At 38.1% G+C, this 27,957-nt stretch overlaps 2 protein-coding genes across 8 annotated transcripts; both read left to right on the top strand.

Annotated features, from left to right (window-relative positions):
• The first annotated feature begins 55 nt into the window (after nucleotides 1-55).
• Nucleotides 56-15,380, top strand: LOC111259994 (uncharacterized). Of its 5 annotated transcripts, XM_086968107.1 has the most exons (4): nucleotides 63-211; nucleotides 467-560; nucleotides 12,233-12,447; nucleotides 12,921-15,380. In XM_086968107.1, exons 3-4 carry the CDS (start codon nucleotides 12,285-12,287, stop codon nucleotides 13,082-13,084), a joined length of 327 nt encoding a protein of 108 aa, XP_086824233.1. In that variant the 5' UTR covers nucleotides 63-211; nucleotides 467-560; nucleotides 12,233-12,284; the 3' UTR covers nucleotides 13,085-15,380. The 5 variants fall into 5 exon arrangements, with proteins under 5 accessions (XP_086824235.1, XP_086824231.1, XP_086824233.1 ...); XM_086968109.1 differs by lacking the exon at nucleotides 467-560 and having other exon boundaries at nucleotides 56-211; nucleotides 12,924-15,380; XM_086968105.1 differs by lacking the exon at nucleotides 467-560 and having other exon boundaries at nucleotides 59-211.
• A 3,820-nt stretch (nucleotides 15,381-19,200) lies between these two features.
• LOC111260005 (mitochondrial carrier homolog 2) lies at nucleotides 19,201-26,766 on the top strand. Of its 3 annotated transcripts, none has more exons than XM_022832438.2 (8): nucleotides 19,201-19,313; nucleotides 22,164-22,242; nucleotides 22,600-22,761; nucleotides 23,338-23,431; nucleotides 24,079-24,282; nucleotides 24,458-24,610; nucleotides 24,794-25,002; nucleotides 25,434-26,766. In XM_022832438.2, exons 2-8 carry the CDS (start codon nucleotides 22,175-22,177, stop codon nucleotides 25,519-25,521), a joined length of 978 nt encoding a protein of 325 aa, XP_022688173.1. In that variant the 5' UTR covers nucleotides 19,201-19,313; nucleotides 22,164-22,174; the 3' UTR covers nucleotides 25,522-26,766. The 3 variants fall into 3 exon arrangements, with proteins under 3 accessions (XP_022688173.1, XP_022688172.1, XP_022688174.1); XM_022832437.2 differs by having other exon boundaries at nucleotides 19,206-19,313; nucleotides 22,105-22,242; XM_022832439.2 differs by lacking the exon at nucleotides 19,201-19,313 and adding an exon at nucleotides 19,454-19,580.
• The last annotated feature ends 1,191 nt before the right edge of the window (nucleotides 26,767-27,957 follow it).

The raw sequence follows: 27,957 nt of genomic DNA, 5'->3' as shown, positions 1-27,957 counted from the left end.
ATCCGACTCAAGCGCTCAACGATACCCATTTGGCGGAGCGAAGTGGGAGTAGACGGACACCCACCAGAACGAAGCATCGATACACTCTGTAATAGTTCCGAGCAATTTATTGCTATTTAAACGAAGAAGAGTTGATAGGAGCCAATCCGTGTGCTTTACGCAGCTGAATCAAGAGTACGTTACAGTCTTCGAAACGTCAAAATATCGCTATGTAAGTTCTCCAAAACGTTATTTGGGTTTGTTGGAGATGTTTCAGAGGGGGACGAAGTTATAGAACTGCTGCAGAAGTTACTCGATGAGGTACTTATGCAGCTAGTGCGGTCGATCGACGTCGTTTATATTGACGAGCCCTGAAAGCCTACTGTAGTGATTGTTTTAGATAAAAAGTGCGAATCTGAGTAGCGTTAAGTGAGATGCTAATATAATGTTCCTACTCTGTCATGTCATTTCGCTGCTCGTCAAGAAGTGGTCTCTCACAGGCCATCGGCGCGTCGACCCTCGTCGGGTCGCTGTTGTCACAAGATCAGCTTCGACTAATACGAAGACGATTTGCAGAACAGGTTCTCATTCGCTTCTTGATTTTTATCTGAGTTCTGTGGAGTACTTGAAACAGCTATTATATGGTTAACTTACATCGTTACATGGTAGCAGGAGGTGGTGTCAGTAGAAGGGATTGACAGTGTTTATGTTTGACCAGAAAAATCCTTTTGAATCTAACACCCTCATTTTGACAACGTTAGATTGAATTTGATCTGGTTGGCCCAAAAATATCTAGGATATGGCACGCTCAAGTAAATGGCTAAAATCTCCGCTCCCGATTGGTAAGTTACTTCGAGATTAATTACTACACACTGCTGGAGATGTCTCAGATGTGACGATACCTCGCGATATGCACTTTGAGAGAATTGAAGTAAGTCTCCGATTCATGCACAATGAATTAGAATACACTATAATGGCAGGCAAACATAGACAGCAGACAAAGCCGGTAAGAGATGTCAACTATTAGCAGTTATCATCTACGGTAATCATCCTGAACAGTCCACTCAATAATCTGTGAATTCTATTTATTTATAATTACATACGAAAGGCCGAACTGATAACGTGTGTAAGGTAGTAAGTTGTACTTTTATGCTGGAGACACACATGTTCATATTCTAGTATGATGTTTCTCTCAGTACAACTTGATTTATTACTAGATACCCTTAGAAAAAGAGTTCCACTGATGCTTATTGACTGCTGAAATCGTTTTAAATCAGAAGGAAATTTTCCGAGACCCACAGTAACTGTGGCCAGCCACATTTGGATTTTTTTATACGTCTGTTGACGTTAGTGCCGGTAATGTTAAACATGCCTACCCTGCTTATCCTATTATACAGAGTTCTTCCACAAAATAAAAATGCACCTATATCGTTGTATATATTGGGATCATCTTATTGCAGTACCTGAAACTACTTTTGTACAGTTTAGATATTCGAATCGTTGGATTGGGGTGCTCTTCCATCCATCGAGCAATCACTTTCGTAAAGAACAGACATCGTCGCGTTATTGGTCGTGTGTCTGGAGCCACCTAATTAATGTCTATGTTTGTATATGGTAATCTACATTGTGAAGCTTTATGTTGAAGTTATATCTTTACCGCGAACTGCCTTTCCATGCTTTTACGATATGCGATTTCTTCTTGGTAAAATGAAACAAACTCTATATTTCTTGACCGACTGCATTGTTAGTGGAATATATAGAAGCCGTTCAGCAAACTGCGAAGCTTACAGCGGTGCATAAACACTTTCTAGCTGACCACTCGAAAAAATTTCATAGTAGCATAGTTTACGACACTTAATCTAGTAAATTACCACGTACAATCTTTTTTCGACCATGCAGACAATGCCCCTGGAGCGTTTTTATAAAGTCAGCACGCTTACGATCTTTACTCTCGTACTGCGATTTAATCAATGAAGATCTTTATTTGTCTGTCAGCTATGAAAAAGTTCAAACTTTACGCCATCTTTTTTTTCTTTCATCTTATTTCCGAGGTGCGAAGTATGTTGTACTGAAGTATACGCGGTTTTGCGCCATCAGTATTCTTCAGTTTAGCCAGGGATGTGTGGAGTATATTCTTCCTCTGTTTGACACGAGTAATTTTTGCACCGTCCAAGGGATGACGAACAGAATTAGCAGTTTAGATTAGACCGACGTTTGTTCTAAATGAATCTACAGAAACAAAAGTCAATGCATGCGTATCAGAGTTGGTCCAGCAGTTTGCATTGCCTATCTCTTTTTGCTCTTAATCTAATCTCTCAGCGTGAGTATTAATTGCGATACAGTTAACATCATGGCTTATACGACACGGTGCTTTCTTGTAGCTTGTCTATTGAATTATTATTGACCTTATTCTCTTTATTGAGAACGCTTGATCGTTGCTAGTTTTGGCCTACTTCGGCGTTTGCTTCTTTAGACTCTACCGTAACGCGATCAACATATTGGTTCGATCCACCGAAGGCCGAACTGGCCGCGGGTACCAACGTACAGTATTTAGTTTACTAGATGTATCAGGAGCTCCTTGTACATTTAAGCTGTACACAGGGATCGTACCAATTGCGGTACACATTGCCTTATAAAGATCGTCTTGCCGCCGTCGTAGCCGCCACCACATCCGTGGTACCATTTGGTACGTCTTTCGATGATGGTCGTGTCGCTGATCTGCCCGTTGAAAATGGTTCTACATTAATGAATCGGACTGGTGACAGCCAGGGACTTTCTTGCGCACTTTTGCGATAATTGCTACGTGAGAGGCAGCAGCTTTAGCTGCAGAATAACAACCTGAGATGACGGTAAATATATAGACAGAAACTAGCAGGATCAACATGACGCTCAGCCGCGAATCGGTGAAACAGTACAATCGCAGACACAATCGCGAAAAACGAGCAGCTCACTTACACGTCCAGTCAGCCAGTCAAATCAATTCATGGTACCCAATGTATGCGTGATATCATAGCGACTCACTAGATGAATGCTTTATATGTACTCCATTGCGTTAGGCATAATTTTTTTCTACTGCCCTCGTGCCCCGAAACAAATAGCTGTTTGATGACCTGTTTAATACGTATTTCCGGCCAGTCTGATACGTATTTCCTGTTAGACAAATCTATGCATTATTTGTCTTGATGCCTGATCTTAATTTACCATAGACTAAAGCGACCATTTATTATTGAGCATTATTACTAATTAAGTTAAAATTACGTGAGGCTTCCGTAGAATATCTACTCCAATTACTGGACAAATTCAGTTTTAGCTATACATTTGTTCACTGAAAAAGTTGACTGGTAAAAATCTATAACATGAATACTTATGCCGGGAAAGCGATTTTATTTGTTGAACATTTTTTGTTGCTAATCAACAATGTTTAGTTGATGCACATAAAATGTACCTGTTGACTTAACGGCGCGTATCGTGTACTTCCTTTATGTATTTATCTTGCACCTCTAAGCTCAGGCTCCATTGCAATTGGCCCAAGTACAACAAACGCGTACTAAATTTCCTCCCTACGTCAAATAAACAATTGCGGCAAAAATTACGTAGATGAATGCATATCATCAGATACGAAAAAAATGTCTCTGTATCAACTATTTCTGCACGGGATAAAATATGCTTTTGGATTTATATCGGGCTAAAAGAAGAGAACGATAAGATCTGAATGAATGCGAGTTTGGCGCATTTCAGTCGTAATCAATTTAATTTTTCTCGGAGGTCATGTCTTATAACGTTATAACGTCGTTATCGAATTTTACGCTATCGAAATTCTACGCTACATATATAAACAATAATTTTTTCAGAGATCGATTAAGTATGCTAGATAAGTAAGTGTGTTTAATATAAATCAAGTTGAGATCTCTTTCAAAGCCAACGGGATCCCAGATCAAATGAACTCGATAAAACGCAAACGCTGAGATATGATTGGAGCCGTTGAACCATCAACGGCTTCGAAGCAACGCGTCATTTTCTGTCGAAAAGCGCCCAACTTTAGAATCGGACTACAATCGTGGAACAACTTGTGTAGAAACAATTATCCTATTCCCCATAACACAACAAGAAGTTAACTAAGCGCAATTTCCCGTTAGAAAAAATGGGTCAGGTGACCCATATATAGAAACCAAGGTCTTTGTAAGTAACAATCGCTCGTTTGGTGATAAAGCGTACGGTACTAGTTACCAACAACGCGATCGTACAATACGACCACTTCTTGTACAGCTCAACAAAAAAAAAACACCTCTCCTAAGTATAATTTAATTACAGCGGGTTTAGAAAGTCTTACCAGAACAACTATCGTTGTTTAACCTCATGTTTATATAAGATTGAATTAGATAGATGGTAATCATTTATATTAGGCTTCGCTGCTATCGGACCAGATCAAAATAACCACCACAGTCTGAGGTTGTCATTTAAAATCTAATTGAATCTTCCGCATTTTCTAAAAAATTTTTTTATTACTAGGTAAAACTACCTAATATGCACAGGTAGATGCATAAGATTCGAGACTTTAGCGCAGCTATTCTAGAGGAGCGGACTTCTATCTAATAGTAAAATTAATAGCTATCCAGGGAGGAGAAGTAGGAAGTGGGGTGTAACGCAAGCAAACTTACCCCGTTTCCAATTGCGCAGTGCACATACGAAACGACGGACTGTACGTTTTTCAAGCCGGTCATTCATATATACGATTGGTGCCGCGTTATTATAACCGCATCTCACTGATGAAGCCTAAAACAAATCGCGGATTTTGAATAACAAGACCTTTCAATCGTCAGCAATTTTCCGGATTCTAAACCAACCGGGCGTGAACTGGCTTCTTTTTAGTTGCTATTTGTAAATTGGAACGCATTTGGATTGGATTGCACCGGATAATAAGGTCAATCACAGTTTTCCTGGTGCCTGTCGATAGAATCACAATTCATTGCCTGATATGATCTCTCGGTATGCAGCTCTATGAACGCGGTTATGTAGACGTACGTTTACCTGATTACGTCAGGATGAAATCTGAGTGTATTTTTTCGAAGTGAACTTTACTTTTACGAAATTCAGCAACAGTGTCAAAGATGATCTACGAGTCGGATGACGTCTGACCAAGAAAACAGCCGCTATCGTCAAAAAAAAAAGGGAATTATTAATTTCCTGTTTCCCATTTCACCTGTAATTGTATAAGTTCCTGCTGAAAATCGCTTGATGTTGCGATATGTTTTGTTTCCTTTATAGTATCTAACACTCTGTAGAATAACCATGAAAAATGGGAAGGATAGCACCGAAGTCAGTTAGCAACTTTGAAGTCGTAATACCGCACGCGCGTTTAGCCGTACTGTGTTCTGTTATTTTCAGCCTAGTTCGCAATTTGGCGGGTTTTAGGTAAAATAGTAGAGAGGTGGAACACTCTAAATACAAACGTTGTATAGCAGTAGCTACGGTATAGGCACCCTCTGCGGATCTATTATAACTCTGTTAGTCCGTGGGCTGTCGACAAGAGTCTTCGACGCTTCTGACGTTATATATCCTTATAGTCCACTCTCCTGACTTCTCACAGATTGATGATTTCCAATCAGCTGCTCTTTGCCGCTGAACAGCCAAGAGCCCTTACCAATTACCATTCTTACGACTAGACCTTTTAAATGTTCTATTCTCAAAAAACCTCATGCTCGATATTGCCGCGGAAATTCCTCGTAGTCCAATAACCCCGCGTCTGCGTCATTTTGTAATACTTGCTATGTTCCTCATTTCATTTGCTTGTCCCAACTTGTATAAAAAGCCTGTACTGTGTACGTCTAAGCTTACGTAAGATCAAAACAAATATTGAATAATTACGAAATTTTAGAAGGAAAACACTGGAAGACAAAACCAACTTCTCGGTGCGTTTTTTAAAGGTATAGAGTATAGTCATATGATTAGATCAAAGTATGTTAGACTTCCAGCGCATATTATATATGATAGAAGGTTCTGGATATTCTTTATTACCAATTTCGATATTTTTTACGAATATCTCGATTTCAGCATCCTGAATTCTTTGATATCCGAAACAGGTTCGGCGATATTAGTATAGGGCGGGTTTTATCTGGCCGGTAAGAAATTGGCATTGTGCTTATGTTCTTTAGAAGCTATGGTAAAAGCTGCGTATCTGTGTGTCCTAGCCTGGTCCTTTTGTGTGGCAGCGTATCATTACAATGAGTCGAACTACATGTAGTTCGTCAATGCTTGGAAGTCCTTAAAGACAGCGTCACTCAACGGAGCTATAGATAAGCGTAATCCTTCAAGTTGGCCCGAATGTTTATTATACACCACGGAAATAGTGTGAGCTTCGCAGATCGTTTGCTACTGACGCTTGCGATAAACCTGTGGAGGTACATAGGCCGACGGGTGCTGCTTCAGACAGATCAGTGTTGGTTTACTACCGCTAATACCATTCGTTTTCTATCTTGAAGTGGTAGCAGTAGGTGACGCGATGGTAGTAACTGCCCAGCGGTAGCCGGCTATTCGTTTGGCCGCGGAGCGAGTATGTGACACGAAGTTCGACGTGACAAGTCATATTGCTGCTGCTGTTATCGGGGCTGGTGCCGCTAACGTTGTTGATGATGATGATGATGATTACCGTTGAGAAGGACGGTTACCAAGCACACTGTAGATGTCGGCACGCGTTACATCTCACTATGATATTCACTGATTGTTCGTTCGAATCGAGTGGGATTGGTCGTCATTGTATTGATTTTGATAGTAACAAGCGGTCGAGGTAGTCGTGCGTTGCTGAGGCAATGATTAACAAAATTAGAAATTGTCGTTGACCCGATTTAGGGTAACCGTTGCATAGTCATTATTTACTATTGGACTGTAGAAAAGCTATAGAAGTCGGAACCTGTTCATTATCCCCAGCAGGCTAGAAATTACGGTGAACTTACCAGAATCTTAAATCCTATACTATGTCGACTAATCTTGCTGATGCAATGCGTGGTGTTACAGCGGGCACGCCATGACATGCATACTGACTAAAAAAAATTGTATCGATGACGTCACTGTCAGTTTTAAAGCAATTGCACGTATTTCAACGGCAAATATACCTATGTTTACAAGGATAATACAAGACGCGCCTATGGATCGTTAAAACGTAACAACACGTATGTGGGTAGCTGCAATGAGATAATTAGGACTCAAAATACCAATAAGTTAATCCAAAACAGAATGACGACAGAGGATAAGGACTGTTATCCCTACGTAGACGACGTCTCAACAAGTGAAACTGTCCTTTTAAGCAGTCGTTGGCTTTCTAAGTGCAAAAAAAACAGCCTGAAATTATACACATAGAAGATGATTAATCAGGTTTCTCTGAATAAACCTAACTGGAAGGTGACTGAATATTCAGCTTAAAAATTACTACATAGTGTAACAAGATGAATATTTTAATATAACGCAAAAGTATACCGGTTCAAATCTGATTTATACTATTTACTATACTTATATATATATAAGCGATGTGTTAATATGACATTGTAGCTTTTATCTATCCTGACTGTTATACTATGAGTGAGAGTCGACACACACACACATTATTATTAAAGTTCTTCCACTAGAGAAGCGTGCAAAAGAGTATGAGAAAGATTCCCCACGTGGCCCGGGCTTAATACCACCACCGTTTCAAAGCCAACAGCCATAGTGATAAAAGTGATTGCATGCAGTGACACTAATGGTCTTCCAACAGCTGCCTCCACCTCCTCACAAGATTTTCCCGGATGTCCAGTTTTCTACTATTAAGTTAGCCAAGTATCATAAGGTTTTTTCAATCCACTAGCGCCAAACTGCCTTGTATTACCATTCGTGTATTTTACAACTGAAAGTAGTAAAACGAACTCTGTAAACATAATGTACCGTATGTATACCGTAATATGTATTGCGATTTACTAGTTTTATCGTCTCTTTGCGGCTATGACAGTGGATGGACGGAGTCGTAAAACGGACCTTTAACTGTACCTTTGTCCATCTTTTTCGTCATGAATTTTCTGCCGGCGCCGTTCTGCCGTCTGTAGTCCCACACAGAGTTAGCTAAATGACGTTCTTTGTTGCTGCAAAAGACACTGACTGACGGACTGGGTCACGTAAACGCGCGGGTCTCCGCTCGCGCTACCGCTGTGTCTATGAGCGATGGTTGCTGTCGCCTTTCGTTCGCTCGCAGTGTTCATTGAACCGAAGTGCACGAAGTTTCCTCAGTCCACAGCGATCCGGCCCGATCGATTGCCTTCAGTCGGGCTCGCCCGTTGACTTTTTTCTCTTCTGAAGTTGTTTGTTCCTGGTGTTCGTTCATCAGTCTGCTGCCTCCTGCAAATGCCTTCTCGTCTTCTTGTACGACGCCCACTCATATGAATCGCTGTGGCTTCTGTACATTAGATTGGCTACTCCCACTGCTAGTTATTGTGTGTACATACAAGCTGTGTACACATTGCGTACGCATAATGTCAATGCGCGGACGAGGCTACAACTGCAACAATATCTACTGTTATTCAAGCCTATTCGCTGGCCATGAAACGAAAAAAAAAAAAATGAGGACACCATTTTGAAGAACGAGAGCTAACATCAGCTTCTTCACTAGGGCTACTCGTTAGTCAGTCGCACTCAGATGTTAAAGAATGGTAGAGCAGTTGTCTGACATTCTAATAAGAACGACAAAACCTCCGCGCATGCGAACAAATTCTACGAAACGCAAAAGATAAAGCTTTATCTTTTTGCGCTCACCACAAGATTGATTGCATTGAAATTTTGCTAGGAAGCCTGCCTTCGCCTCCTCTTTTCAAATAAACAAGAAGAAGTGATGAATTTCGCATCGATGGTCCCGCTAAAAATTAAAGTTTCTATTATGGTTCAACAATTATGCACCTACGAACCTTGTGAAGTGTACAGATAACAAATTATTTTACTTTTATTTTATCGCGTACGTTGTGTAGTTCACAGAGTTTCGACCAGCAATTCTTGTCCTTGTTAACCGAGGGTTTATTTGTCCAAGCCACTGCACCGACGAAACTATGTTCAGATACTCGGAGTACACAAGGTACTCGTGTTGGGGAACTAATCCCCTGATGTAATCTCTAACGATGGTTTTAAAGTATTTAGGCTAGTTCTGAAACGGTAACCCCACAGTAGCACTGTACAATAGTGCGCTTTTTCAAAGCGCATTAATGAAAATAATTATGTCAGAGTAACCCGGTGGGCGTAGGTTTACACCGAAGTATCCTGTTTGGCCTTTTCAGCTCGCATCTTATTGAACGCTAAAGTTGCCTACTTTTCTTATGTATCTATTCCTGATGTTCTGAAAATGGTCAAATTGGCCGACGGCAACTTGATACCTATAGCAATGTTAAGCAGGCTTATCTTAAATTTATGAAATTAGCCCTTACCTAGTTAATGTCTTTCAACTTGTCTAGCTAATGATCCCAGACGAATGTATTGCTTTGCAAAAACCACAAGCGACCTATACGCTCTTTGTTCCTCTTGTAGCATTCCACCATTCCAAAGCGACTCTCATATATCTTAACTTCAATGAAGAGCATGTGAGGAAAGATCGAAGGCTTTATTGAATACAAAAAGTATCGTACATTGTTCGTCGATGCTCTTTCTAGTAAAATACGATAGACTGCTGTTTATGTACTGTATGTATTGTATGTTATACAATCCGTAGCTGACTTCACACTGTGGATTTATTGACGAACAGATTCGTAAGGCTGTCGGAGCCTTACCTTCATTTTGGTAATTACGCTGAAAAACCGCACCTGCCAGAGGTAAGATGTTGCTTAAATCATATCTGTATCCGTTCTATAAGCTTAAAATTAATGATTTCCAACCCGCAGCAAACTCAGCATAACTAGAATTTACGATAGCATTAGGCTGACTCAAACGAATTCCTAAAAATCAGAGTTTTTAAGTAAAAGCGACAGTAATTGAATTTGAAAATTATTTCATGCACGTACATGTTAAAAAGACGTTGGAGCGAAACGAACAATCCCTTGGCGTGGTTATAGTACTATTTCATTTTAAATATGCCATAATAATGTTACCAACTAATGTAGGGCTATTAAATCCAACTGAGAGCATCATCATATGAGAGGGCAAGAAACCAAAGTTACTAGTTGACATTATTTTTATGTATTTGGAGGCTCTGAAGTTCGTTTAATCCAATCCGTCCAATTAATTAAATATATTTGCCTATACCTCTAAATGACTTTGTAGTCATACCACGTCATCATCGCGAGCCATTCAGTTACGTCTAGATAGCGAGATGGGCAGATAAGTCCTATAATAAGCAATAGAGCACACACTCCGAAAGTTTCAAAATTTCCCTACTTATGATTCATAAGTACGATGCTTTTACTAGACCGACCCAGACAGGACGGAGAGATCAGCCTATTAGAGGCGTTGTAATTAAGTGATGCTTGTCTGATTCAACAGGCAACAACTGGCTACCTATATCGGGATCTCCCAGAATTAATATAAAGCGCAAAACAACTGCGGTTACGCTCTTTAAATACGCTCATACCAAACGTGCTAACTCAAAATAGACACGGTTAAGTTCTGAACTTGAGATTAATCAAGTTTTGTCAGTCTATTGGAACACGGGTCAAGATTGTATTAAAGCAAGTATCGAGTCGGCGGTAGTAACGAATAATTATGTAACTTTAGTAGATTCCGCTGCGGCAGTTCTGAAAAAAGCTCCACACGACCGGGGCAAACAGCTAGATTTGAGGCTTGCTGTTTGTTAGCAAAATTTGCTCTTAACAAGATAAAATCTACTGAAACACAACAATATTTATCATTTGACGGTACAGAAATAGCCCTGTAAGGATTAAAACTTTTCTAGTTGCTCGTTGTCTAATTGCTCTATACGTAATCCGAAAAAGCACTTTAATTTAGCAGTCTACTCCGCCACGAGTAGGCAAACTGACCTACGGCAAAATACTTATAAAAAAATATTCTTATGAATGAGCCATTCTTTACAGGATTTGCCTAGGTACAGTCTATAACCTGAGATCTTGAGGTTGTCTTTTGCTTGCACAATTACGTACAAAGTTCATGCAGCTTTTCAGGAGTCTCAAACAATGGACATATGACATTGTCGTTCACCCATTACTATTTCTATTTCATATGTGTTATTAGTCGCTTAGAGCTTGCACAATGTTGTTTGGGGGCGTGGGCTAAACGGCGATCGGCGGTAGATGGATTCAGCTGTTCCTTGAGTAACCTGTAAAAGACAACAAAGCCTCTACGTACAAACACGGAGTCGATGCCATTTTCTTTGTCTTTAATCCGCGACAAGAACAAGAGAGGCGTAAAAACTAATTTCGCTAGCGATAAGTTATTATGGCTGTGCTAGAGACCTATCCCGTACGGTAGCATTGCGCGTGGCGTCGCCATCAGCGTCGTTAACGCTACTGCTACCTGCTGCTGTAACGAGGTAGACCGCAATAAAAAGCTAGTGATGTGCAACTACGAGACTTCGGGTCCCCGAGGAGAGTGAGAAGCGGTGTATATGTGAACACGAGTAAATTTCTGTCATTCCTTGTAAACGATTTGCCTATTATTGAAATAAGTGGTTGCAAAAGGCAAATTAATTTGCTGTTCAATAGAAAAGCCACCTTATGCAAAAATTTTGTTCGGATAATTGTCAAGAATTCTATTTTTTTGGGTCTTGTGAATTACCCCCGCGGCTCCAGAGAATTACCCGGGCAAGTTAGGTGAGTAAGGGAAAGCATCGATTTAACTGACTTGCTAAACATCACATTTCAGTTCAGAATATATGATACTCGCACAATTTCGCCAATTTACGGAAATAAATAAGTTTTTTTTTAATGTATTTGGAAGTTATCTAGGTTTTAAGTAAAGCTCAGAGCTCATAATACGCGTTGAAGCTCCAATCACTATTACATCCTACCTAAAATTAGATCTAGCAATATTTATTGTTGAGTGTTTCAATACAATCTAAGCAACGTTATGACAATTACTAATATTGTAATTTTAGGTAGTTCGACATGAAGTAATATTATTACTTTGAATCTAAGATGAGTGGTTTACAAACTTTTGGAGCAAATGAAGAGTGAAGCTTTAGCTCGATCAGCAGGATCCAAGTGGATCTTCTTAGTGAACTCATTTTTAATAACATACACTATATAGCCGTAACACGATATATACCGTAGATGACAGGTATAATTTTTCCTGATTTCAGAATTAGTTCGTAGTATTTGACCGGTGTTGTCAGGATATACGAGCTACCGGCGATGGGTGCTTACGACGCAACTTCTGCAGACCAAATAGACGATAGATACATCAACAAAGGTCCGGCAATAACCAAGCTTATGAACAAAAACGCTGTTGAAGTGGAACCAGCAGCTGAATCTGCCATGACGTCATGGATAATTCTCCTGTTCTCAACTGATATGTGTGAGTGTTTCGATTGCGGTATTCGCACCTCAGAGGGTCGGTGGATCCTCGAGCGCACAAACCCCATTCGGGACGAAAAGAACGATCGGAACAACCGTATCTATCAGTTAACAGTCATTCAAACGAGTTACATCTTCATTGCTAAACAATAAAACATACAGTCCTCGATAAAAGTGCCGGATTATTCTAGATAGCTGAAAGCTGAAAAATTCCATGTCAGAATCAAATTATCATTTGCGCAGGTTTGCGATGAACGTATATATGTATATATAACATTATAGTTGCCAGATATAAAGAAACATCACAGGGTACACAAGCATCTTTATGAAATGAATACACTATAAAGAGACCCAATATGGTAATCCTTCATTTTAAGATACCAATAGCACAATTTTCCAGTTCAGGGTTTTTTTGGCCCCCTTTCGATTTACCTATAAATTTGTTATTTGTTCGGTATCCGTTTTTTTTTTCAGTAGTGGCGCTATGCTCGTGCATAGTTGTGTTCACGCTTGTATTGGCTGTCTTCCTACGAAACAGAGAACGAGTGCGCCGTTACGTGACCGGTGAGAACCGGCGAGTAGGCAGTGTCTATTACGTGCGACCGGGAATTGCTCCAACTCAACCGACGGAGATTTGATAGGAAAACCGAAAACGAACAGCAAGCACGTTAACAGCCTCAATCAGCGATGACTCGGTCAGCAATGAGAACTCCAATAGCACCAACCATAATCGTAGGTGAAATCGTTAAGAAGAAATATAATCATATCGTATAAATGGGACGCCAAGACTGCGAGCGATGTATCGAACGAACGTGAGCAGTCATCGGAAGCCTTCGTCCAGTAACAAACTGAATACGGCGTATGTATCAGCGTGGAGCGCGTACAACGATTTTCAACGGCAAAAAACCCTCAATCACTAATGGGCTCATATTAAATTACTCATCTGAATGTGACTCTTTAAACTGTCGGCGGTCCTTTTAGATGTATGGCTTTATCCAAAACTAGCTCAATAATTACCTAGCTAAAATTTTACGAAAGCGAGCATTCAGAACATATCAACAAACAAGCTCGGGTATAATTTAGGTTGGCCATTTTAGTCTTGGGGCAAACTATTGGCTTATGCAGATTGTTTTGAATTATTAAATGATTTAGACGCCTGTTGATATATTGCCTTTAAAGATATCGGGTTTTAAGAAGACGAATGACTTTTCCGTGAAATCGAATTCAGTTGGTTAAAAGCGTATCGATCATTTTTGGAAGCTTTTTCACAGGTCAAACTCATCTGTATACATACAATTAGATTTAGCCTTATGATTGGGTGTACGTTTCGAAGTTCTTATAGTGTTGTTCGGTAGGTGTTTCTTGAAGAAGAAGCAGCTACACGAAAAATCACGGTGAAAACATTCCAGTGAACGAAAATCTACGATTTTCCTTACCTTGTTACTGTACTGATGTACCATATTGCTGGAAGCGGTATTTTTGTAAATCTCGAGTAATTAATTAGCACAACAATTTTTTTCCGTAGAAGGCGGGATGGAGTCTCTTTTTTTCATGCATAGGAACGACACCCCTTTATCGTGCTTCGGCAACGTAGCTTTTGAGCGTATGAAAGAATAAATTATTGCACACGTTTATTAACCTATATTTTGAACATAAGCGATTATCACATTGTAGGCGCAAGGCGCATTTCTATTCACGATTTATTTTTACTTCAGCAGAATTTTTTCCCGAACAGGACCAGAGATGAGTAATGTAATATCTATTTAGTAGAGATTTAGATTTGTGAGCAATCACAATTTTGCTGTACTGCTCGGATCGAATCTTATTTAAGCTGCTACTACCCATTGCTGAGTGCGTGTGATTAGATCCAACAAACGTAGCCGTTGAAATGATCGAAAGTTCTAATCTATAGAACAATACATTTTCTATTTAGCCACATGTAAATAGAATAGCTGGTTCTCGAAATAACGAAAGATGTATCTCGAAATGTTGCCTTAATGTGGCTTTACTAGACCCGTAGTAGCTTTAATAGACTTTAATTTCAGTTTTTACAAATCACTATTACGTAACTGGAACATACGTGTCATATTGTTTAATACCATTACCTACACCATCTTGAGGAATCAGCTTCAGTTAATTCAGGTAATATAGTAACGTTATTCCACACAACAAGGATTCTAAAGATGTTTCTATAGAAGCTCAATTGCGTTTCGTTGTACATGTATGCTTGTTTGTACTTCATACTCTTAAACTGTCTTAACTAGTAGGGGCACTACTAATGGAAAAATGTAGTACTTTAAAAGAAAGTATCCAAATCCCGTAATGATATTATGGCCAAAAATGTTCTTATTGTCCCACCGAGAAGGAGAATAATATTTAAATCGTTCACTACTTTCTTTTTTCTCGAAAACTACCTCATATTTAAAAATGTCGATATCTGATGAAAATAATATGGTAACGTGAAGAGTAAACTACCTGAAAAACATGTTTACCCGAGGTGATTAATTGCGAAAGAACTATTCGGTCTAGACAACTATCGCAGCTAAAGGAAGTACGCAAACCTAACCGTTAGATTAGGTTTGCGCACTTCCTGTAGATGCAACTGTACTCAATGACAAATATGTACTATTAGTAAACGTAGACATTATATATATATGCCTTGTGTTATCGGTAACCACCAGAGTCTTATGTGCGCACATGGTTGTTCTTGTGCGTCAAGATCAGTACCGCGCGTAGTGATGCTAGGCATTGGCTAGCTATAACGTCAATTTCACGCTAAGCGGTATCGGTCAGTTCAGTCAGTACTTCTGATGCTCCATATTATTGTGGCCCGAGGAAGACGTCATCCATCGCTTTTGTTCGCCGGTTTCATTTGATAATATAATCACTACATTAAACTTTTCCGTAAAATAAAGTCACGTTGTAGAGGTAGTACATTATGCTCATTCATTGGATCGAGTCATGATGCTTATATAACTACGTGCTCCATCGAGTGAAACAGCGGGTTTTTTTTTTTTTTTTTTTTCGAGTATTGTTTACTACTAAGTGTGCGCGTCAATGGACAATTTCCGCCACTTAAAAAGGTTTTCTCATTGATCCATAGTTCTGCATAAAATGAATGCAGAGCACTTTAGCGTTAATTTCATAGGTCCTAGACTAAACAGATGGAAATGATATAACTATTTTTTGCAAATTTATTTGGATGTAGCTTCAGTGACATTGTATACTACATCTTGTATACTGATCGAAAATAATTTGAGTGAGCAATGAAGACCGTTCTTCTCGTCTTGAGTTTATGGCACCTCTCTCCTTTGCCTTTCGCTGGCAGTAGCCCGCAATATTTGTCCATGTGCGAGCTAAACTCCATATCTGAGAAGATCGGTACAAGGTTATTGGAAGGCACGAGGAGGCATTGCATCTGATTAACTCCCAACATCTCACGCGCGAAAAGGTAATACGAAGCTGTAATGGCAGGTTTTTACGCAGATAGGTTTCTAAAGGTGACTGAAAGAGTAGCCGTTATGTTTATAGAAAACGAGGAAGCGATTGGAGGACTTCAGAAAGTACGTCTAAGCCAGATCCCCGTACCAAAAGGACCCTAATTTGCATATGGTAGAAAGGTTTCTAATATAATGCATAGACAAAATGCATAAAAGTCAAAACAGTCAGCAAAGGTTCGTGTATGGCCCGAATATATCTAGTAAACGAGGCTACATGATAGAATAAACCTAAGGGCAAGGTTATCCTGCTCTCCGATGTGGCAGCGGACCCTTGACATCAGCGGCCTGGAAAACGCCGCCATTTCTTAGCGGTAGCCAATAAAATGCTGTCCATTCCACTTCTAATATAATAGTAATAACAATGAACCGTAGCAGGTAAGAACCGTTGCCGGGTCCCAGATGAAGATTGTGCGCCTTACAAAACGGAGATTCACAATCACGCCACTAAATGGCCTTAGAGTGGCTCAATTGTATAAATAATAGGCGAACACTTTATTGCATTTCCCTTTTTTTTTTTACGAAAGCTTTTGATGAAATCATTCAGTAAAATTTGCACCACTTAACACTTTATGGATTGTCGATTGAATCTGCGCGCGAAGATATCTTTAGCGGCTTAACGATAGCCTTAGTAAGTAGAGCAGGCTTAGACGGTAAATAGCCAGCTTAGACATAGCGCGTATAATTCTGGAAACGACAGCTTGCAGAAGTTGTATAAATGTCCTAGTTTTGCAGAGTAGCAAGAAGGGCAAACGGCGATAAATACAGCGTCACAATGTCGTCCTAACAATGACCTTATTTCGTCAAGAGAGCAAAGTTTTGCCCGAAAAATGCTTTCATTAAACTCTTGGACAGATAATATAACTTTTTTCTTATTATGATATTTATATAACATTACCTCTTAGACATTAATCCAATATAAACTCTATTACGAGACCTAGCGGTTACGGTTTCGATTACTATTATGATTCAGTTTTAACCCATTATGCTACACAAGCAATACGGCTTTTCACATTAGCTTCCAATCACTCTCTCGCTGGTTTATCATGAAGCCTTCATCATTTTACGTGAGAAACCATAATATTTCCCTGAACAATGACAAACTTGATTAGACAAGTGAAGAGAAACGATCGAATCAATAACACGATAGCGATGCGGCCGGTTAAACAGGTAATGATCTATACAATAGTTGTTGACATTGTCTTTGGCCCATATTACTTTCATTGATAATAGTTTTATGCTAGACGAAATTTCTTCGTGAATATCTAGGGATAAATAGACACTGCGTTGTCGTGTATTAACCGATTGTTTACTTTTTGTTGGACACGTTTTTCTATCATCCACCTACCGATTTCAGTTAATATATGTAAAAAAAATGTATGACCCTAATATGGAGATGTAATATGAATAATTTTAGCAACTTTGTAACACGCACATTCTAATCATTACGTTACACAAATGTATATGTATACTCTTAGCAAATTCAAGGTTAGATTTTTTGGTTGACTTGAATTATTCGTAAAAGGTAATTTGTGTTTTTTTTTTTTTTTTTTTAATATTTACTGTTAATAAGTTTATATGCAAATACACAAAGCAAGTAAAAATATCCGTTGTGTTTGCCATCTATCAGATCTGAAATGGAACGCGATAGAATAAACCTTACTTTTATGGTCCCTTTGTAGCATTTCTGAAATGAAATTATATAGCCAATATTTTCAGCATTGATAATATTGAATATATATAACATCATGAATAATCGATTCAGTTGGTAATTTCAATCATTTGAAAACAATAACCGTCTGATATGTAAATCTGACTTTTGTTCAGATTTGAGCCTCAGGTATTGATGTAAGCCAAACAAAAATAAAGTACAAGTCTATATTTATTCGTTCTGAATAAAAACTTTAATTTAATGCTGACAGTCTTAAAATGCTTGAGTAACTGGCTTACAATTGTAGATACACCTAAAAGCCTTTAAGAAATCGATAGAAAAACCAATTTGCGTACTTGATTAATGTAACCATACTATCTAACAGTTCGGTGAGCAATAAAAATAAAAAGCTTCTCGTTAGGATGGCCACATACAAAGATTACAATATTTCTCAGGTACGAATTCTACATAGTAAATATATTGTTGACTTCGAAACATATCGAACGCATTGAACAATATTATTTTGTAGTTGGGCAATGAAAGCAGTACTATGACATTTTATAGTCTGACCCTGTGTTCTATTTCTAGGTATCTCTAACTAGGCATCCTTTCAGAGCCTTCAGTTGCAGTTAAAATCAATAAAAAAAAATTCCAAGATTTATTCGAAAGCTTCGGCTACGAGATTCTAATGGCTCTAAATCGTATAAAACTACCAGAAGGGAAGCATGTGCTTTCAACTTTGCATTTGTTACTTATTTTCAAATCACTACAGCTTCCGGCCTTGGGCGCTTGCAAATCCGCTCGAATCATACACAACTGATGGACCTGAGGTAATCTTTTACCCATGTTTTTCTTCCGATATTTACTAAAATAAAAACAAAAAAATCAACCCGCGAAACGTTGCGATCGTGCAAAGAGTCGAAAAAAGTATTGTCATGATATATAATTGCTTGATCACTGTAAATACACTTAGTACCTATTTAGTAAGACGATGCATACTTAAATATAGTTTGTTTAATCTGTTTTAAGTAAAACAGCGTTGCGTCATCGTGAGGCCTAATACTGCATACTTTTCTTTTGAAATCCACTCCTGGAAGGACATGAGAATGTTTGTGCTTTGGGTTATTTAATGTTCGAATTAGCTACTTGAGAATTAACGTGACCTAATGATGTACGAAAAACGTAATGACGACAGAAACAAAAAATTGATGCGCAGGTTTTTCCCTTAATTTATGAGTCATTGTCTAAGGCTACTTGAAGCTTTGGCCATCTAGAGGATTCGGTAAAATTTATTTCTACAATTGATTACGCAACCGCACACCTGCTTTACCCGTTAATTTAGCAGAACATACGCAGATCCATAACTTGAGTCTCAACATCTTATTATTTCCACTTCGTCCATCTAAAGCAATGCGGAACGACTGTACCGGTCATAAAACTCAGAAAATATGCATTATAACTATCTCAGGCACTCATTCCTTGCCAGCTGAATATAGGATCAGAGTGACCGGCGGATCGCCCGCCATTTAAAAGTTAAAACGCGATTTCACAAACAGATTTTAATAGAGCGAGTTCTTTATCGCTATGCGTTCATCTAGTTAACCGTTCGTCAGCTGAGCGAACCGTAAACAGAACTGAATCATTCCGGACGTTTGGGGATCCACGCGTTGGGTTACTCTTTCGCTACCGAGATAAAGAGAGATCGAGCCCAGTTTGGTGGTAAGTTAGGACACAATAGAAATCCTCGTATTTGTAGTAGCTAGTAGGAAAACGTTTACCAGTCGTATTATCTGTGTATTTTTGATTTCGCTCACAATTCAAATGTGCTGTGGTGAGCAGATCAGCCGGCGTCAGTGAACGCCAACTGACTGGTGAATGCTGTTTTGTGTTATGAGGTCGTTCACAAAGAGAAGTGCAGTCTCATCGCAAGGTAGTCCCCAAAAATTGAAGACAGGTTGATAACTATAGAGCAAATACTTCCCAACGGTAAGAGAAAGAAATAGAAAATATTTTGTTTATATTGTTAACAGTAACAGTACCAATCGGAAGCGCTGACAGGGTCTCTGCTGTCCGAAGAGGACGAATTGCTATTAATCAACCTATCCAGTTAGCAATCGCTAAGAACGATAAAATGCATAAATATTTGTACATATTTGGACTCGAAACACGAACGATTTTTTTGTTATAAATATAAACAAAGCATTTATATACACTATAGTGGCAATACTGCAAAACAATTTAATGCTTAGTCTGTACGTAATTTGCATACATATCATTTACTGTGTAATTTCCATGTATTTTGTGTAGTTTATTTTATCACAGTTAATAACATATCCGTTAATCAGCAGTTATTCTAAAATATTTTCAGATAAGATTTCTATGTCCAATAGTCATTGCCTCTCATTACAGTCTTGCGGACATTTGAAATTATAGTTGCTTGAGGAGGGCGCAAAAAGCATGCTGTCTTTATACAGTCGGTACCTGACCAAATTCTCTAAAAAAAGAACAACGTAAACGTCAGCGCAAGCAAATATGACAGACGACTTGTCTTCTGTGTATTCAGAAGAACAGTCAAATCGTGACTGTAATAAAAGTGACTGTACGCATCAAAAATAGCATTCCCATTTGCTGCAATTAACAGCAATTGTAAAATGCAGTGTGCAATGCCAATCGAAGATAATTGTTACTGTTGTTATTTCCATGTTTTTCCTTTGTGTGACATTTGTACCGCGTAAGATCGTCTGTAACTAAGGTTTCGCTTTAGCTGCTTGTTAGTACTTCGGATGCTTGCAGTAGATCTTCTTTGAGAGGGCTCATAAGTAACCAGCGTCTGATTATTCATCGTAATCTCTAAAATGAGAGTTTGTAAATCGTCAAGTACGTATATAGCTTATTTTGTAACGCAGAACCGCATTGTACTACATAAAAACTAGTAAACGTTTAAAGATCACCTATAAACTGTACGTCGGTTTGCATTGATTCCATATATAAAAATTGTTATTATAATGTAATTGTATTATAATGCTGGAAGGCCTAACGGCAGTTCCGGACGCAAAATCCTTCATCCATTCCTTCAATCCAAAATAGTATGTGCTTTACGTGGTTCAACTGTAATTTCTACTATCATGTTAGTCTCTCTCGAAAGTTAATATATTTGTCCTTAAGCTATACGTTAGAACAAACGTGTTTTTTGAATGGCAAAGGCCGGTTTCGATGCTCAAGATCTCAGTCGCTCAAAGCATCTATTTTGTAACTCGCTACTGATTGCTTTTTAAGTAACAAATCTGTTTTCCTTCTCATTCAAATCAAACTAATGTTTGACATGAGAAATGCATTTTTAACTATTTAATTTAGTAGACTCTTACTAGAGTTCACTATCTGCTAAGCAACAGAGGCTGTTGTAGTTCTGCCCGATTAATTTCAAATGGATAGTTCATCGAGGAGACGACCAGTTCCTCTACCGCAAACGTTACTTAATTTGAGAGGAGAGGTAGTCGGTAACGTTCATTGGGTTTTGTTTTTGTTACGCAAATATACTTATAAGGTGGGGCAACCGTACATATGAGAAAATATATGGAACAGAACTATCGAAAAAGATTAGGAGTCAACGACACATACAACTGCGACTCCTCACACTTTGTGAAAATAAAGTTACTAAAAGCACTAAAACCTCAGTGCGTCGTAATGTAATCAGTGATACATGTAATCTTCCCATGATTTATGATGACACAGGCCAATTTCAAAACATAACATAGGACTAGAATGGCGAAACTATACTAGCTGAACAGTATTTGACAAATAATTCGAGAAATGGAAGTGAAAAGTCAGACCATCCTGATTAATCTGGTTAATTGACATAACAAAAATGTTCCTAATGTGCTTTAACATTTATATACAGCTAAGAATTACATTATACTGTACATGTATTCCTCTAGAAAAATGAAGGACTGTATTGTACCTGAAGATGAAATTTGACCAGGGCAATGTCGGAGTTGAACTCCAACTATCGGCATTGTTTAATTGTATCGAAGCAATAATTTAGAGCTTTTAAAGCGTTACATAAAGCTGATAATCTCATCCGATTAATGTTAAGTTGAACTGTCGGTGTTTATTAATATCTGCTGAATTATTGCATTCATACTATGGTAGTACCAACTAAGAGTAGCATTAACGAGTATGAGCAGTACTGGGACAAAGAGGATCACAACGAGCGCTCCCTTAAGCACGAATTTCAGTCTGACCGTGAGGTCCGTTTTTAAAAGATTACAGTTTTAAGCAGTTCGGTTACCATCACCGTAGATCAACTGAACTGTTACTTCTTTATTACGAAAAAAAAAACGTAAAGGCCCTTTCTGCTTCAGGAAACCTAACTAACAGGCTCAGACAAACCACACTTGGTTTTCAACCTCGATATATTACTAGTCAAAGCAATTTATTAGCATTCCAATTTTCAGAAAACCTGCCAATTTGAGTAGAAATTACCTACTTTAATTTTAAACTTTTATTTCAGATTTGTTTAATTTTCTCTGCTGAGGAGCCTTAACAGTTATCCACGTCATTGCATTGCAGATAGCGTAATTATGTCGCATATAGAGGATCTTGAGCAGCGACGTAAAAAAGAAGATGACGACCACCAGTCACCTCCATGGTAAACTAAACTTCACTGTACCGATTTATTTATAAAGCTTGCTTGTTTTAATTTTTATCTAGCGTAACTGACACTATAGAAAAAAAGAGCTAAAATTTTGCATTGTATTGAGATATAGATTCTAGTTAGTGTTACCTTTCAGCGAAGGTGGCGTTTACGGGATTGAAATATATTCCTTAGGATCGACGTCAAATTAGTTTGGAGCGTAATCTTTTACTATACAGAAAGGAAAATTTAGTCAGCGTTTTTTTATTTTTTACTAGATCAATGCTGGGTTTGATTTTACGATTTTAATAGGCTCTCATTTTCAGCACGACATTGTGTCATCACGTGTTAAACAATTATCTCTTTTGGTAGGTACGCAGTTGCTGGCAAGTGTGTAATGGGTGCAGTAATACACCCGTTAGATTATGTCAGAGTTCTTATACAACTTGGTTACGAACCAATCGAACCCGTGCCGACTCGCCGCCTTTTCGGAAAGCCTGCCCTAAGGCTTCCCTCAGTGTTCACCTATATGGGGTATAGTATTTCAGCTTTTCTTCAATAGTTTGGATTGTACTTTCGAAAACAGAAAAGAATCAAGCACTTGACACATTTTATCAATTTTACTAGCATTCCGGAGTCAAACAGATATAGAACTGAAACGAATATTGAGTTTCTATTTGCTATACCGGTTGTTTTGGTGCGTATGTTTTTTTTAAAGTTATTCGTTGCACTTTATGCTCGCATGTGATATCAATTCTTAATCTACAGCCGGTTTTAGAATCTAGATTTGCAATGTTAAAGTACTCGAAACCTAATTTACTGAAGTTAACCTGTTATTATACAACAAGCCATATTTGTTTGCCAAAGTAGGCTCTTGACTGCAAATCTTCCACACGAATATTTACTTCTCTCACTTTTATTTCACAGTGACGTAGTGCTTCTAGAGTATAACGTATTTTATGCACTACTATGGAATAGAACGGTAACTTTTACATTTTATAGAACTACCTTTTCCTGTTTCGATAAAAATTCTTTTTCGCCGAGATTTCCAAAAAAGTCGTTGAGACTAACTATTATTCATGACTGTTCTGTTTACTTTGTGTGTGACAGGTACATTCGGAGTGTGGATGGCTTTTTTGGATTATATCGAGGCTTTGGTGCAAGCCTCTGCGGGAACTTCACGCAGAACGTCGTTATGATTCACGTGCGTATATATAACACTATGTTCAATGGACCTTCCATCAATAAGCGTCTACAGCTTCTATAGCGACCAAAAATATAATTACAGAGTAACCCGAATATCAGATCCAAAAATCTGCTAGTCTTCATTCTTCGTCTGTTAAAATAGCAGAAGATATGCAAATTGAGTATTTAAGTGAGTAACACATTTGATCCGAACGCCGTTTCTATATTCCTATCATACTATTTTATAATTCCATAACATTAGTATGTCTAAAGTGCAATAGCTGTAATAATGACTACTGTGATCATTCAAAGGATTTTACTGACTTATATCAGAGTATGCTGTGTCATAGGAGTATAGACATGACCTTAAGGTGTCTATGATGCAAGTGTAATGTACAATGTTCAATATTGCAACAACGTTGTAATAATAATTTGGCAGATTTGAAATAAGAATGAAATTTCTAAATTATTCGGAGACCTTCGGCTAACCCTGTAAATACCTTCTGTAATGATGAACAGATAATATGACTGCATTGTAAGTATATTTATTCTACCTGTGTATGTTTCTGAATTACTCCAGTGTTATGTTATTTTCTAGCATAAGAAATCCTTGAATGTTTCTTAACTTTTCTTTAATCGTGTCGTAATTGCTTTACCACTCCACAGATGACAGCAGCCATGCCGCCAGTCCCAACATTTGAGGAAGATCAGGAACTTAATGCAGAAGACGTAAAAATAATGAATTTTATTCAACGAACGTCACAGCAAATGGTTGCCCGCACCGTAGCAACTATTTTATCGCAACCATTCTACGTCATCTCTTGTCGAATGATGGCTCAGTTTATCGGTGGGGAGCTCAAATATACCTCGGTCAGTTATGTCTCGTTCTTACGTCGATCCTAACAGCCCACGCAGCAGTCGTAATTAGTAGTGGTACGATGTTTAATATTACGGATGCGCAGTTTACATGTGATAAGTATCTTATATGATTACTCTTTTTTTTATTATGCTAAAATATAAAATTACCGTTCTCATAAAATTTCAGTTATTAAGCTCGTTCCGTGAAATAATCAAGGATGAAGGAGTATCAGGTTTATGGAACGGATTAATGCCTCGATTAACCGGTGAAATTCTTCGGATCTGGTTAGCCGGAAGTGTCGCCTTCGTCATCAATAATTACGCTGTACAGGAGGCATCGGTACGCAGTAATATCACTCCGGAAACTGAAAACTCTGAACTGGCTGTAAAAAGTGCTGTATGAAGTATACTAATAAGGATTTAGTAAGACCACTATGGGTGGGAAAAATCTTGAAAAAAATTGAATCTTCGATTGAATGCTATTAGTTACAAGCGTCTCCTTCTTTTTTACAAATATTTTCAGGTGCGGAGTTACATTACGGGAACGACAAATTTTTTGGCCGCTTCGATTACGTATCCGTTTCAGGTTGTCGGTACAGTTATGACCGTAAGCGGCGCCCCCATTGAAGCTGGTGGACCCCCCCATCTAGCTCGCTACGAAGGGTGGACACAATGTTGGAAACATCTCTCCCAACTGGGGCACCTCAAAAGGGGATCTTCGTTATTCTGGAGGTTCGTACGCACAGTCTAACTATAGGAACTAATAGGATGAAGTGGTAACATAAAGAGACATACAGTGAAAACTAAATATTAAGGGGCTAATCCGGCAGGAATTTACAGTCAAGCAATAGTTCCGGCCAGTTTGGCAGGTTGCGTTCGAATCCACGACTAACCAAAAGATTTAGTATAGGCCGTTCATAATGTAGAAAATTTACTCCTTAAATATGAGGGTAGACACCAAGGGAGGAACGATTCCCTGTGCTGTCGCAGTTAAAAGAGGTAACTTGAGAAAGACTTTGCTTACGAAATAACTCACATGCTAGTACACGTGCTGCAGACGAATTTGGAATTGTCGAGATTTGCAGTGACTCTATAGATTAATGAATCCTAATAATGAAAACCTTTTACACGGTATCTTGTTATTTTGCGTCCTGGTTGAACAGATATTATCAGGGACCAATGGGAATTTCATTCGATGGAGCGGCGTACAAAATTCCCGTGGACGTGAGCCTTTTAAGTAAAGTCAACTGAGATCTACCACCATTCAGAAATCACTTCCAGCTGCGATCGGAACAATTTCTCATAAGCAGCATGGGCGAATCTTCAGACTACTTTAAGGATGCGTTAAATAGTAGGCAAATATACGTCGGCTTCTAAATATTAATGGCAATGCCGATGAGCGCCTCTCCTGCTACCCCATATTTTACCTAAAACTGTAGCACAGAGTCAGTAACCTCTATTTTGAGTTCAGGTAAAAGCATCTGTTTGATTAGATTCATGGTCATAGATCGTCTGCGGGAACTCTTTTAGGCAAAAATATTTTATGTCCGTTGGAAATGAAAATGGGTTGACCGCTAAGTTAGGATTGGTCATCGAAATTAAATATATGACCAAATAACCTTGCTCCGAGTGTCGAAAGAAAGTGCTGCAATCCAGAGTTGAGGTGTGTTTGTAACAATTACCATATTTGAACTTTTCACCATATACTTCTGAGAAAAAAAAAGAGATATATGTTCCTAGAAAGGCACCGAACAAAGGCAGCGATAAAAAAAATTGATGTTTTCATCCGTGTATCCGTCAAGTAGCTGTTAAAAATGGCGGCGGCCAAGTTCTAGCTGGAATCAAAATACAAATAAAAGTAATGAAGGGTAAGACTCTATCTATGAAGTTTATACTGCCGATCAGAACGTGGCCGACTGCCAGTTTAGTTCTAAGAACTTTTTGCAAGATACTATTACTGTTAATACTTTTAGTGAAAAAGAATTTTTTGGAACTTGAATATGGTAGTGACTACTATAATTGAAGAAACCTGAATGATTTCGTATATACAAGTTTTTAAGAGTAGATGTTGCTTTTTGTGAGTGAGCTAATAAGTGAGAGTCAGACTTTCTGCATAAATGTGTGCACAACCACAAGCTGAAGAGAAAGCTATAGAGTCATTGTGAACCAGACGTTTAAATTATATTACTTTCAAAATTTGAACCGGCCTGCTTTAGGATCTCTATGGTTGTCCTTCTCTAACGGTAATATTAAGCTATCCAACTTTAAAAATATCCGTGACATTTTTTCCTCTTTTTCCGTTTCGGAATTGATTAGTGTGATCAAATATTGCTATATTTCCTGTTATTAAAGTTCAGGCACATCTACGATATATAGAGGCTATGTAAATTTCAAAACAAATATGTACTCTTCAAATAAAGGCTGGGTCACATACAATTGTTTGATAAAGCTAGCAGTACAGGCTAGCAATCGCAAATAAAAAATGTTACCTTTCAACGCATGTGCCTATTCATATTAATCTCTTTTGTTTTAAATTTTGTTAACCTACCATGTTTCTCAATGAATGCGTCTAATACATTTTTATGTAAACTGTAATTATTATCAGCTGTTTCAGTAGATATAGGACGAAGCTTTATCAAGATGGCTATCTACGAAGCTAGAACATCATCTATCATCTAGACCAAAAAGTCGTAGACTACCTAGTTATCTACGGATCTAATTAGTTATAGGCGGTTACAGCATATTCTTATAAATCAATTTTTTCGCATATGCCAAATAACTATCCCGTTGCTACGACTACTGTATAGAATATTATTATGTAAGAATTAATGGTTAGAACGTTGAACTTGTTAAGGTCGTCTTTTTGATAACGAATCGGGCACCATTAATTAGCTAGATAAAAACTAATTTAAAGAAGCTCTTAGATCTAAAAACTTTAACTTGCAAGTAGTAATTCGATGTATAGGTAACGTGAGAAAAAAAAGGTGGGTGTAAAAACAAAACGTGGATCATGTTATAGATAGGATTGAAGTTTACTTGTAGCAAAGAGGCAATTACAGCGGTCTATAAATACGATGTTTTTTGCTAAATGTCTTATTGTATTTTTGCTCGAATTTTTTTCCGATCCATATATTCTTATGGTTTCTCTGTGCAAATGAATTCCTCGAAACCGTTATTTGTTAACTTCACGTTTAGCAGAGTATTTTAAACACTGCTTTTTGTATTACATTAATACAATAACTTCTTTTAGACCTGGTGATAAAGATAAGACATTGAATTAAGATCGAGTTATAATATAGCTTAGAAGCTAGAATAACTTCCCATTAATAAAAAGCAAGTAGAAACCAAAAAAAAACGAAAATTATTCGTTAAAACTTGACCAATAATGAGAATCTTTAACGTTTCGTGCATAATTCTGTAGTCGAACTCAACTTTGACTTTCAGAAGTGTGAATCATCTTATAGTTCAAGAAGATAAAAGGAATGAGGCTAAACTTGTACCTTAATTGGAATAATATTTCGCTCACAACTAAACGCAGCACTGTCATAAAAACGATTATTCACACGTGCGACAATCTAACAGCAAGCTTGATTTTGTGACTCTTATGTGGAACTTGAGACACACGTGTCTACGATTATATTAGACGTCAACAACAAGACCATAATAATTTTCTTATAACGCATCAAT

Source organism: Varroa jacobsoni, unplaced genomic scaffold (genome assembly GCF_002532875.2).
Source record: "Varroa jacobsoni isolate VJ856 unplaced genomic scaffold, vjacob_1.0 scaffold_390, whole genome shotgun sequence".
Lineage (NCBI taxonomy): Eukaryota > Metazoa > Arthropoda > Arachnida > Mesostigmata > Varroidae > Varroa > Varroa jacobsoni.
The sequence above is the reverse complement of the archived record's forward strand: the minus strand, read 5'-3'. Positions and strand labels throughout refer to the sequence as shown.

Bases quoted from the DNA above. Each gene is read 5' to 3' on its own strand.
- LOC111259994 (XM_086968105.1), top strand. From the start codon at position 12,285: ATGGGTGCTTACGACGCAACTTCTGCAGACCAAATAGACGATAGATAC. The intron at 12,448-12,920 runs GTGAGTGTTTCG...TTTTTTTTTCAG, and splicing joins CCTGTTCTCAACTGATATGT to TAGTGGCGCTATGCTCGTGC.
- LOC111260005 (XM_022832438.2), top strand. From the start codon at position 22,175: ATGTCGCATATAGAGGATCTTGAGCAGCGACGTAAAAAAGAAGATGAC. The intron at 23,432-24,078 runs GTGCGTATATAT...ACCACTCCACAG, and splicing joins AGAACGTCGTTATGATTCAC to ATGACAGCAGCCATGCCGCC. The intron at 24,611-24,793 runs GTACGCAGTAAT...AAATATTTTCAG, and splicing joins ACGCTGTACAGGAGGCATCG to GTGCGGAGTTACATTACGGG.